Source organism: Ailuropoda melanoleuca, chromosome 5 (assembly GCF_002007445.2).
Source record: "Ailuropoda melanoleuca isolate Jingjing chromosome 5, ASM200744v2, whole genome shotgun sequence".
Taxonomy (NCBI): domain Eukaryota; kingdom Metazoa; phylum Chordata; class Mammalia; order Carnivora; family Ursidae; genus Ailuropoda; species Ailuropoda melanoleuca.
The window spans coordinates 30,321,744-30,334,371 of NC_048222.1; the positions used below are offsets into that span (position 1 = coordinate 30,321,744).

The 12,628-nt window shown below is 52.5% G+C and overlaps 1 protein-coding gene across 3 annotated transcripts in view; it reads left to right on the top strand.

Moving 5' to 3' along the window:
- The window catches only part of FANCE (FA complementation group E), a 14,851-nt gene extending 2,372 nt beyond the window's left edge, over window positions 1-12,479 (top strand). Inside the window, exons 1-10 of one of the 3 annotated variants that reach the window (XM_034660592.1) lie at window positions 961-1,411; window positions 4,183-4,807; window positions 5,381-5,425; window positions 5,716-5,775; window positions 6,089-6,232; window positions 6,640-6,763; window positions 6,971-7,049; window positions 8,348-8,414; window positions 10,263-10,388; window positions 11,922-12,479. In XM_034660592.1, the coding sequence (XP_034516483.1) occupies window positions 1,164-1,411; window positions 4,183-4,807; window positions 5,381-5,425; window positions 5,716-5,775; window positions 6,089-6,232; window positions 6,640-6,763; window positions 6,971-7,049; window positions 8,348-8,414; window positions 10,263-10,388; window positions 11,922-12,023 (1,620 nt within the window). In that variant the 5' untranslated portion in view covers window positions 961-1,163 and the 3' untranslated portion in view covers window positions 12,024-12,479. Of the gene's footprint in view, window positions 1-960; window positions 1,412-4,182; window positions 4,808-5,380; window positions 5,426-5,715; window positions 5,776-6,088; window positions 6,233-6,639; window positions 6,764-6,970; window positions 7,050-8,347; window positions 8,415-10,262; window positions 10,389-11,921 lie in introns of those variants that run through there. The other 2 variants (XM_034660593.1, XM_034660594.1) reach the window with 2 other exon arrangements.
- The last annotated feature ends 149 nt before the right edge of the window (window positions 12,480-12,628 follow it).

Below are 12,628 nucleotides of genomic sequence, written 5' to 3' on the forward strand. Positions count from 1 at the left end.
TATTTATTTATTTATTTGACAGAGATAGAGACAGCCAGCGAGAGAGGGAACACAAGCAGGGGGAGTGGGAGAGGAAGAAGCAGGCTCATAGCGGAGGAGCCTGATGTGGGGCTCCATCCCAGAACGCTGGGATCACGCCCTGAGCCGAAGGCAGATGCTTAACCGCTGTGCCACCCAGGCGCCCCTCTCTCTTTCTTTTTATCCTCTGCAGTGATTCCTCCTTTCCCTCCTAACCCTAACCCTAACCCTCCTGATTCCTTCTTTCCCTCCACTTCGCTGGAAGCCTGCCTTCTCCAGCAGATTTCCTTAAACTGAAATCTTGGAGGTGGAGCCCCTGCTGGCCCCTTATAAACAACCAGAGCAAGCTTCCTGGACTTCGGAGGAAGTTCACAGCAAGGCCTTTGGCCATATAGATACACAACTACCCCCATTCTCAGGGTAGTTGTGTATCAAATATTTCTGGAGAGGACTGAAACCCTAATGATGACAGTTGATGGACTGTGGAAGAGGTGACGTCAATGCGGGTGGTAAACTGTGATTAAATCCTATCGCAAAGTCCAGGATCTACACATAACATGGACATCAGCTAAAGTTAAATGATGCTTGGATCCTGAGCAACAGGATCCCTGATATCCATTCCGCATCCGCCTTTCGTCCCCCTACTTCAGGGAGCAGTGGAGGAAGGAAGGCGAGGATCAGCAGGCAAGGATCCGTCCCTCCACCAAGCCCCGACCCGACCCACCCCACCCCACCCTATCTTTGGATGACCCCGCCCATAAGCGAACCCCCTCGTTGTGGTCCCGCCCCATCCGTGGATCTCCCTCGGCCTTGGTCCCGCCCCCTTACTCCGTTCCTCTGTCTCTCTGGCCAGGACCATTTCTGGACCCGCCCCTTCCGGCCTGCCTCGCCCCTCGCTTCACGTCCGGCCCCGCCCCTGGCCACACCCCCTTCCTACGTTTCTAAAGGCGCGCGCGAATCTTGGAGGGCTGCCGGCCGCGGAGCTCCCAGCGTGTTTCCGAACGCTGAGCCCGGCAGCTGGCAGGTGCGGGAGGAGGCTCGTCGTCGCGTCGGGGCAGGCGCTGGCTTTCTGCTCCCTTTCGCCAGTTTTCGAGGCTGAGGTCAGGAACCAGAGCGGCGGCCGGCGCAGCCCCGGAGCCCCGGGCATGGCGGCCTCGGAGGGGGCGCCCGCTCTGGCTGAAGGCGCGGGGTCGGCACCGTGGTCGCAGCTGGAGGCCCCGGCCCGGTTCCTGCTGCAGGCGCTGCAGGCGGGGCCGGAGGGGGCGCAGCGCGGCCTGGGGCTGCTGCGGGCGCTTGGCAGTCGCAGCGGGGAGCCCTTCGGCTGGGCCGGCGTCCTGGAGGCGCTGTGCCGGGAGGAGCCTGTCGTGGAGGGCCCGGACTGTCGCCTGGAGCTGTAAGTCGTCTGGTCGCGGGGCGCCGTGTTCCATCCTCCGCGTCGTGTGAGGCAGGGGCTGGCGCCACCCCACTTTTCTAGATGAGGAGTCCGAGGCCCGGAGAGGTTCATTAGTTCCCCATGGCCAGGCGTCCCTGCCCCGCAGGAGCACCTACTAGGTGCGCCGGAGCCGTCAAACACACGCCTCCCGCTGAGTGTAAATGAATAACTAGAAGCCAATGGACTCAAATCGCTTCTGATCTCATACTTCCGTCTCTAAGGGAATCGAACTCATAAGTCTGGATACTTATGTTTAACGAAGTGTACACAAGAGTAAAAATACGTACATTATAAAGTATACGAAAGTACAAATTTAAAACGTGGTAACCGAACGGACATCTGATGGAGTGGCTTTATAATGTCAAATTTTCAAAGCACAATATACATTTTAGGGCAAAATCACTTTCCTTAAGGTTGGTGTTCTTGATCATTTATAGTCTTTGGAGTGACTTTGAACTTTTATTTTTTCCTTCGCCTCTTTATCTGATTGACAATTTCTGCTGGGAGAAGTCAGTTCTGCCATTTTCTTATTTGGTGGGCTTCCGTTACTGATATTCAGTTTCTTTTCAGTTATCCTTATAAGCTGTGTGTCCATTTAGTGAGGTTGGTTTTGTTAAAGAACGTAATGCAGTATCCATAAATGCACTGAATTATCATAATTAACGAAAATACACAAAAAGTAAAAGAAAAAAAGAAAGGAAGAAAGAGAGAAAGAAAGAAAAAGAAAGAAAAAAAGAAAAAAGTGAGGTGCCCCGTTCAGCCTCTAGGGGGCTGAAGAGACCGGCTTTGCCCTCTTGGATACCCTTCCCTCAGAATTAGGCTGAAGACTGGACTAGGAAGGGCTATTCCATACATTAAATAGTTGTAATACTTAATTTCTTTTGTTTTAGGTTAGAAATGGAAATTCTAATATTGTCTTCCCACACCCCACTTTGAATTTCTTTCAAGAAATGGGTCAGGAGAGAGGCACCTGGGAGGCTCAGTCAGTTGAGCACCGGGCTTTTGATCTCCGCTCAGAGCTTGACCCCAGGGTCCTGAGTTCAAACCCCACACTGGAGCCTATTTAAAAAAAAAAAAAAAAAGGAAAGAAAGAAAGAGAAAAGAGAGAGAAAGAAAAAAAGATAAAGAAAGAAATAGGGGCCAGGGGAATGTCCCCAAATTGGAGGCCATAGACGTGTTTATCCAGCTGTCTGGCTTTTTCTGGACAGACTAGGAGGGGAACTTAATCTAAGGTCCCTGGTAGAACCTTATTTCAGTATAACTGGTTTCTTTCATAATCCCATGTATTTTATCTTATATATTTACACTTATTCTGATAAGGGGGTCCATGCACACAAAAAAGTTAAAAGCCCTTGAGGTAGGGTCTTCCCCACCTCTGTACTTCTGAATATCCTCTACCACAAATTGACCATCTGTTTAACTTTTACTTTGGTTTTTTCTCTCGCTTTGTGTTTGTTTTTCACAAAGAAGTAAAAGTCAGATTTTTTTTCTCTTTCACACATCCCAGGTGCCCCTTGTATGTGATGGCAAGCAGCCCTGCCGAGTCACTTACAGAGGAGCAGAGAGGCATGATGGCCGGTGGGCTCCATGTACCCATGACTTGCTTGCTCCACCAGTAAGCCTCAGGTCACATAGCATCTGGATTCTCACGTTGACAACATGGTACATGGCTACATTGCACTGTCCGCGGTAGCCCTGGCTAATCTCTGGACACTTATTCTCAGAGAGTTAATTCATTCAGTAAATGCGTACCCAGTGCCTGCAATGGGCTGATGCCGTGCTGGGTATTGGGACACGGCGGAAGGAGAGACTGCCTCTGCCTCTCAGGACCTCAGCTGGATGAAAGGAACGTCAAAGCTAGACAGATGTGACCTTGTGAGTTCCAGGGGATTGCCGAGGGGAGCACAGGGCTGCAGAGGAAGCACTGCTCAGCACCCCCGAGTCTTACTACTATTATTATTATTTTTATTTTGGACCTTGGCCCATCCCACAGCACATTCTTTTTTTTTTTTTTCTTAATTTTATTTATTTATCTTTTTAAGTAAGCTCTACGCCCAATGTGGGGCTTGAACTCAGGACCCTAAGATCATGAGACACATGCTCTCGGGGCACCTCGCTGGCTCAGTTGGTGGAACGTGTGACTCATGATCTTGGGGTCGTGAGTTTGCCCCATGTTGGGTATAGAGTTTACTTTAAGTAAATAAAATCTTCAAAAAATAATAATAATAACAAAGTCACATGCTCTACTGACCGAGCCAGCCAAGGGCCCCCTAGAGTATTATTTTTATATAAAGTTTGGGAAGGGACATTTTTAATGTAAAACAAGCATGGATCTTTTCTAGAGTAGGTTTCAGCATGAATTTTTTGAGCTGGAACAGGAGATGTCAAAGAGCAGGGCCTAGCACAGAATACATGAATACATGCTCAATGAAAAAAAAAATGTAATTGTTAAAAAACAAAACAAAACAACAGCATCACTCAGAAAACTTTTGGCTGTTTAGCAGTAGTAAAATGAACCCCAACTGGCTTCACTACCACAGTAAAAAATACATGCTCAATGAAGGCCTGTTGAATGGCGCTCGTGCTGACCCCCTCTATCCCCACTGCCCTGCGGGTACTACCCCCTAGCCACCCTGTCTGTCCACTGCCATCCAGCCTCTAGCTCTACGCGGGCTGCCCTGTGCTCCTTCCGGCAAGATGCTCTTAACTGTTTGTCCTCTCTCTGCTACCAGGAAACCACTGCTGCTGCGATTGTCCCCCTTATGCCAAAGGAACCTGATGTCCCTGCTGATGGCTGTCCGGCCATCGCTGCCCGAGAGCGGCCTACTCCCTGTGCTGCAGATTGCACAACAAGACCAAAGCCCCGAGCCTGATGCCTGGCTCCGGGCCCTGGGGGAATTGCTGCGGAGGGATCTGAACGCTGGGGCAGCGCTTGAGGGAGCGTCCCCGCTGTCTGCGAGCTGCCAGAGACAGCTCCAAGGCCTGTGTAGGCGGCTGGGCCAGGGAGGCAGGAGGCTGAGGTTGGCCCAGGCTCCAGCTCCTGAAGAGGAGGAAGAGGGGGAGGAGGAGGACAAGGACTCCCCGCGGTCTGGGAAACGCAGAAAGGGGCCAGCAGAAGAGCCTGCCAGTCCTGAGGGCGAAAGGGCCCCCAAAAGGTTCCGGCGTTTGGAAAGAGAAGAGGAAGAAGGACAGGAGGAGGAGAGCCGTGAACCGGAATCTCTGGAATCCTGGGCAGATGGAGGAGGTGCCTCACCCACTAAGAACCAGCCTGGCCCGGCCGAGCCCAGGGAGGCTGGGCAGGGTCTGGAGGAGACTCAGGGCCCAGCCGAGGGCTTGGAGTTGCCCAAAACTGTCCAGGTACTAGAGTGGGGAGGCCGGGTTTGGAGTGATCCTCCAAGAGTGTGGGGCTGATCCAGGGCGAAAGCTGGTGGGGAGACTGTTTCCTAACTGGGATAACTGGAGTCCACGGAGCAGGGGTTAGAGGCGTGGGGTTAAGGGAATAGTCTCTGCTCCACCGATTCTGAGGAGGGGGTGGGAAGGGAGTTATTGGAGGGGGGAGACCTTTGGCCTTAAGGATCTGCAACATGAGGTTAAAGGATTGCCAGGCAAGAAGACAGGGTCCAGAGCTGTCCTGTGGAGAGGGTGTGGAATCCTGCTAGCCTGCAGCCTGTCCTCCCAACCCAAGGCCTGGGTCTGCCCCCATTAGGGTGGGTGCAGAGAGGACCAGTCTACTGGCTTTCCACAGGCCTTGTCGACTTTGAGTTCTTAAGCACCTCTCAAGGTTTAGGCTTCATGTTCTTGGCTCTCTTGAATCATCCTTGCCTGCTAGCTCCTGCTGATCCGGGGCCTTCTCGCGAGAGGGGCTCGGACTGGGCCTGGGGCCATACCGTGTTGGTAGGGACTTGGCCCTGACTGGGCTCTCCTTTGCAGGACCAGGTTCCCAGGCTGCAGCAGCTGCTCAAGACCTTCGGGGAGGTAACTGGCCCCTGCTCACCATTGCCCCCCCCATCCACCTACTGCCTGGACCTCAGCCATGCCCAGGGAAGCACAGGCTGTTTGGACAGTGGGGTTCAGAGTGGAGGTCTGAGGACAGTCACTGCAGGGGCTTATCTTGGCCCAAGGACAGATCCGTCATCTAACCCAGACAAGTCCCTCTCCTCCGGTAGCCTCCAGGCTCTCATCCACCCGCTCTGCCAGACAAAGGGGTGGTCTCTGACTCGTCACCAAGGGTTCTGCCCACCCAAACACGGGATTTGCCTTTCCAGGGTTTGGAGGGCGCCCCCCCGCGTGGGCTGCAGGTTCTCCATGAATGTAATCCCAGCCAGGTGAGTCCAGAAGGACTGCCTGGCCCTGAGGGTACATCCCCTCGCCCCAGCCTTTTTCCATTTAAGTCTCTGTTTCCTTGCCTCGAGTGGGAATGGGGGGAGGGGATTTGGTTGGGTTTTTTTGGTCTCTTGGGTAGGGGTCACCCTGTGTGCTTCTTTTCGCCCTTGGATCCTCACGACGGGGCGGGGCAGCTCTCCCTGCCTCACCTTACCTTGGAGTGTCCTTGCCCTACCCATTCTGCTTCCGGGTTGACTTCAGACAGCCTCGCAGAGGCAGGCCGAGTACGTCTGTGTCCTCCCTCCTCCTTGGCAGATGGACCTTCTGTGTGCTCAGCTGCAGCTCCCACAGCTCTCGGACCCAGCTGTCTTGCAGCTCTGCACCTGGCTCCTCTCCCTTTCACCAGATCTCAGCCTCAGCAATGCGACTGTTCTGACCAAGAGCCTCTTTCTCAGACGGGTAGGTGCCCTGCGATACACTTGGCAAGCTGGGGACTATGGGGGAGAGAATCTGAGCCCTCAGAAGGGTGGTGTCTGGGAGAGCCAGTTCCCAACCTTGTAAGGCGACTGGCCCATCGAGGCAGCCTGGGGCAAGGGAAGGATATAGACCTCCAGGTCATGTGTCCACATGGCATCTAATTCCTCCCCCTTGGGCCCCAGACCCTTCCAGAAGCTGAAGGGATTTCGGAGCTGGGGAAGGGAGTTTTGTGTCTTTTCCAGTGGGTGAATCCATGTGAGTTCTAGATGAAAGAGCTTCTGTTTTTTTCTTTGTAACATGTATCACCGTCTGAAATACGTGTCTGGGAAACATTTATTAAAGGGAAGAAGAAATTAATGGGTTAATATTTTCCTCCCCGTTGGCTGTAGATTCTCTCCCTGACTTCCTCAGCCTCCCGCCTGCTCATGACTGCCCTGACCTCCTTCTGTGCCAAGTATGCCTATCCTGTCTGCAGAGCCCTTCTTGGCCCCGTGCTCCAGGCCCCAGGAATAGGTAATTCTGGGACCAGCCCCAGGTCTGGTAGCTGTGCCCTCTCGGTTCCCAGCACCCTTCACTCCAGGGGGCCCTGGAAGTTGTGTATTCAGTCAGTAAAGTACCTTGCTTCCCTGAAGATGCCCCCCTATAAGGAGCCAGGCATTCTGTTCCATCCTCTCCTGCCATTTGCCCCCAGACCTCCCCGCTCTGCTGTCCCCTATCCAGGTCCAGCTCAAACAGAGTTACTGTGTTGCCTTATGAAGGACGAGGCCCTGGAGCCAGACACACGGATTCTAATGCTGGGGTGAGTGGACAGGCCTCTGTGCTGCCCTACCCCCATGCCCTCGCCCCGGCCTGGCCTGCTGCTGCCTTTCTGGAGCTGGAGCCGGCTGGGTAGCAGGCCCTGTGCCTGAAGGACAGGCAGCGGCACAACGGATGCCCCTCTCGCTGTGGCCCGAGCCTGGCTTGTGCCTTCCCTGCGCTGAGCTTGTGCAAGTTGCCATCCTGGGACCCTGCCCAAGCTCCGGGTTCCAGTCTTCCGGGCCGGAGGCCTTGGGGAAGAGGCTGCTGGTCGCCACTCTTCAGCAGTTCACAGCGTAGCTGGAGCATGGCCAGTGGTTAAGAGCACTGGCTATGGAGCCAGGCAGACAGGATTTCAAATCTCAGCCCTGCCCTGTGTCAGTTCAAACAACTTTCGCCGTCTCTCTTTGCCTCTGTTTCCTCCTATGAAAAATGGGGATAATGTTCATTTGCTAGGATTTTTCTAGATATTAAATGTGATAATGCATATAGGCTTCAGTGCAGTATTTGGCCCCTGGTGAGTGCTCGAAAATTGTTATTAAATTGGTGTTCAATTTGGGTATTAAAAGTGGGGAGTCAAGATCCGGACACGTAGAAACAAGTAGCTAAGACCGCACTGGCACTAACGTGAACTATAAAATGCTGACTCTCACGTGAGAAGGGGACAGTCTGAACAACAACGTCAGCCACCACTGATCGAGTCCTTTCTCTGTGCTTTAGCGTCATTCTCTCGGTAGTCTTCGCACAGTGCTGTGAGGTAGGTGCTGTGGCAGCTCTAGAGACGGAAAACCTGAAGCTCAGGGTCGTTAAGGGATGTGGACAAAGGTCGCACAGCCAGCAAGTGAAAAAGCCTGGGATTAGACTCAAGCCTGTGCAGCCAAGAAGGCGCACTGCTGCCGTGTGACATGCTGCCTTGGCACAGCCGGAGCGGACGTCCCCGGGGGCGGGGCTCTGCAGGGAAGGCTGCCCTCCAGACAGCCTCACGGACATCTCACTGCACCCCCGTGCTCTTCCCTGGGCACCTCACCTTCCGTACTCACGGCGCGCTCTCCACTCCTGCTTGCTTTTCAGGAAACCTTCCTTGGTACACCTCATGCCAAATCCTTCGTGGTCCGCCCCAGGAGTCTTGGGTTGTAGCCTTCCCAGCACCGAGTATGGGCTGGCTCCTGGGGGCCGCTAGCGTCGGCGGGGGCTCTGACTACTTCCTCTGTTGCTGTCTCCGGGGCCTTGCCCTGCCCAGGGGGTAGAAGCAGTAGATACCCAGACATGGGCTGTCCTCAGCGGGGCCTGTGCTTTTTGCAGACAGATCTTGGAGCTGCCCTGGAAAGAGGACACGTTCCTGGTGGTGCAGTCGCTGCTGGAGCGGCAGGTGAGCAGACTGCCTTGGGGAAGGGTGGATGAGGAAGTGTCGCAGTGCTGTGGACGGGCATGGGCCTCCTGGCTGTCTGATCCCTCCAGGGATGGAGGCAAGCAGAACAGCTGCCCTACGCAAGCTGGGCCACAACAGCGGGTGAGTCCTGGGGCCTGAAAGCCTGGGAGCCAAGAGCTGACTGCGCGGTAGAGCCCAACTTTGCCTCTTACTAGCTGTGTGGCCTTGGGCAGGGACTTTGGGGTGTGTGTGTGTGGTGTGAATTTTATTTTATTTTATTTTTTAAGATTTTATTTATTTATTTGAGAGAGAGTGAGTGCAGGAGGGAAAGGGAGAGAGAATCTTTTTTTTTTTTTTTTAAAGATTTTATTTATTTATTCAACAGAGATAGAGGCAGCCAGTGAAAGAGAGAACACAAGCAGGGGGAGTGGGAGAGGAAGAAGCAGGCTCATAGCAGAAGAGCCTGATGTGGGGCTCGATCCCATAACGCCGGGATCACGCCCTGAGCTGAAGGCAGACGCTTAACCGCTGTGCCACTCAGGCGCCCCAAGGGAGAGAGAATCTTAAGCAGATGCTGTGTTGAGCACAAAGCCTGACTTGGGGCTCGATCCCCCAACCCTGAGATCATGACCTGAGCAAAACCAAGAGTTGGATGCCCAACCGACTGAGTCACCCAGGCACCTTGAATTTCATTTTATTTTTGAATAGGTTATAAATTAATCTGTTCACAATTTTTGAAAAGATTTTATTTACTTATTTGAGAGAGAAAGACAGAGATAGCACGAGTGGGGAGGAGAGGGAGAAGCAGTGGGGAGCCTGCTTCTGGGCTTGATCCCAGGACACTGGGATCATGACCTGAGCCAAAGGCAGACACTTAACCAACTGAGCCATCCAAGTGCCCCTCATAAATTTTTTTAAGATTTTATTTATTTGACGGAGAGAGAGAGTGCATATGTGCGGGGGAGTAGGGAAGGAGAGGGGGAGAGAGAGTCCCAAGCAGACTCCCCACTCAGTGCAGAGCCCTACTCAGGGCTCAATCCCATGACCCTGAGATCATGACCTGAGCCAAAACCAAGCGTCAGATGATTAACTGACTGAGCCACCCAGGTGCCTCTATGTTGACAAATTTTAAAGCTCCAAGGATATAGTGAAAAATACTCCCCCCACCATCTGGATTCCCCTCTCCAGGGCTAATCAGTGTTACTAGTTTCAGGGGAACTCTCCCAGAGATGCTTTTATGTATAAGGACACGTGTTTAAGTTTACTTTTTGCCTACTTTTTACATAGATGGCAACACACCAAGCTCAGTGCTCTGTACTTTGCTTTTTTAACTTACAGTATATTTTGGGAATTTTTCCATATGACTACCTAAAGTTCTGCCTCATTTGTTTATAACTTAGGTAGCTGACCTAACCTCTTTATGCCTCAGTTTTCCACCTACAAAAGGGCAGTGATGATAGTACGTACCACACGAGGCCGGGGTGAGGTCGAAGTGGATAATTGGTATAAAATGCTCAGAACAGTGCCCGATGCATAACAAGTGTTTATTACATTATTATTAAGGAGAGCTGGCAGTACCATGCCGGCAGTACCCTTGGGACTCCTCACTCCTTCATGTCTTCAACCGCCAAGCGACGCCGAGACCTATGCGCCAGGCTTCATGTGCATTATCTCATTTCATTCTTTTCACCATCTTTAGCGTCAGGAGCGCCATTTTCCAGATGCAGAAACTGAGGCTTTGTCTGGTTACATGACCTGCCCAGGGTTACTTCGTTAGAAAGTGGTAGAGTTCAGAATTGAATCTGGGGCCCTTCCTTATCCCCTTGTCCCGTCTCCCAATGTGTGCAGGTAGAGATGCCGCCTGAGAAGTTCAGTGTGTTGGTGGAGAAGCTCTGTAAAGAGGGGCCAGCGGCCACCACGTCTGTGGCCTATGCCAAGCTCGTGCTGATGGTGATGACCAAGTATCAGGCCCATGTGAGTATTGGGAGGGCCACGAGGGCTGGTCCTGCTGCTCTGAGCGGGCCATGAGCGCGCACGTCTAGTTGTCAGCCAGGGAAACTGCAAGTTCAAGTCTCGGACTGGGGAATGAGATGGCGGAGGAGTTCGTTCAGCCAGCCTGCACCACCGTGGGCCAGATGCTCCGCGGGGCACTGCAGAATCAACAGTGACCATAACGCAGTCCCTGTCCTTGACTTGACACTCTCCACCGGTGCCAGGCCAGTGGGGTGGGAGAGAGCGGATAACCGGATCAGCCTAGTATCTGGAAGGAGCCGGGTGAGAGGTGTGTGCAGGGCATTTGGTTGCCGAGGAGGAGGAGGCAACTAAACCTGGTTTGTGGTTGGGAGTGAGGACAGGCTTCTCAACTCTGAAAGGCTGAATGGCGGCCAGGGGCCAAGACTGAGGAAAGGGCATTTCAGGCAAAGGAAGCAGTATAAGCGGTAAGCGCCCAGGGGGTCTACAGGTAGCAGCTGAGGCCTAAGACATGAGAGTGGGTGGTGGTAGGGGTGAGGTTAGAGGTCAGAGTTAAAACACTGAGAGCTAATATCACAGAGCCCCTGCTATGTCTGAGGCACTGTTCGGAGCCCTTTGTTTATGTTAACTTGCTAGTTTATTCCACGTATTAGCCCAATGAGAAAATACTATTATTAGCTCCATTTTATAGGTGAGGAGGTTGAGACCCAGAGGAGGTTAAAATGACCTGCCCAAGGTCACGTGGCCAGGCCATGTTACCATCTTAGGAAAGACCCCAGAAGTTATGAAGAGGGGCATGGACTTTGTCTTGAAAGCCAGGTGTCCTTGGCTGTTGGCTCTTTACCTTTTGGGGGGAGTCACAGGCCCATTTAATGATTTGATGAAACCTATAGATCCTCCCAGAAAAATGAAATCTGAACACACATCTTATGCGAAATTTCAGGAGACTCCTGGATCCTCTGGGGACCGTGTAGATCCTGGAGGAAGGGCCTCCAATATGAGACATCAGTAGTTATCCCAGGGCCCCCCTGAAGCCGGGATGACTTGGTCAAATTTGTGTTTTATAAAGGCACCTGTGGCATCTGTAATTAGTAGGGATTGGAGAAAAGGTACAGGGCAGAGACCTTGTTGTCAGGAGGTTACAGCGACAGGCCAGGGAAGAAATAGCGTGGCCCAGAAGGAATGTGGCAGCCATAGCGGAGTATCTCTGACTCTCAGTTTCTCATCTGTGTAATGGGAGGGTTGTGCAGATTACATGAAGTTGTGTTTATAAGTGTTGTCACGTAGTAAGCACCCAATAATTGTCAACTGTTATTAGCGTGGCTGACTTAGTAAGTTGTACAGTTAATATTTGACCCCAGGTCCATTTGAACCCAAAGACTTTGCATAATCATGGTAAAGTAATGCATTTAGATATCTCCTGCATGGTCCTTGTGTCCTGAATTCCTCTCTCCTTCCTAGACAGGGCCATGGGGCAGAGGGGAAAGGGGACGAATCAGCTGCTGGAGTCCTGATATGATTCTTCCTTGTCCCCAGATCACTGAGATCCAGAGGCTGGGCCTGGCCACAGCCATAGAGCTCAACACCACTTTCCTGAGGAAGTCCCTGCAGGCCGCCCTGAGACATCTGGCCCCCTGACCGTGCACCAAGGGACCACACTGCTGGAGCGCCCTCACCAGCTGCCTGAAGGATACTTCTGCCCTCTGCACCTCACCCTGACCCCTCACCTGGGGGTAAAGGCTGAGCCTGGTCATCCCAGGGGTCTGCTGCCTCCCTGCTCCAGGATGCAGAGAAGACATCTTGGCCTCCCAGCCAGCAGGAAAGCTCCTGGGCTAAGCAGCTTGATGAGCCTTCTTTCCAGCTCAAAAGTGACTCCTTGTCACTTTTACTGCAGACTGTGGGGACAGAAACTTTCTGAAAGGCCTCAGTAGGGTCAAAGCAGACCCAGGTAGATGAGTGATGCTTCAGGAGGCCTGAGGTGACCTGTGTCCTCAGCCCGAACATCTTGCACTCAAGTGTATATTATGACCCTCTGTGTTCTTTCTGACTTGGATAATAATTTATTAAAAAGCAGGTATTTAATAAAAAGCAGGAAGTTTAATGTCTTCTTCGAAGCAATGTCTCCTTCCTATGAACTCTGGGTATTTGTTGAAAACCAACAGACACCACCACCACCCACCCTACTCAGTGACAAGGGGCATCTTTTTCCTGGTGAAATGTTCTGTGAGGGGAAGGTGACGGAG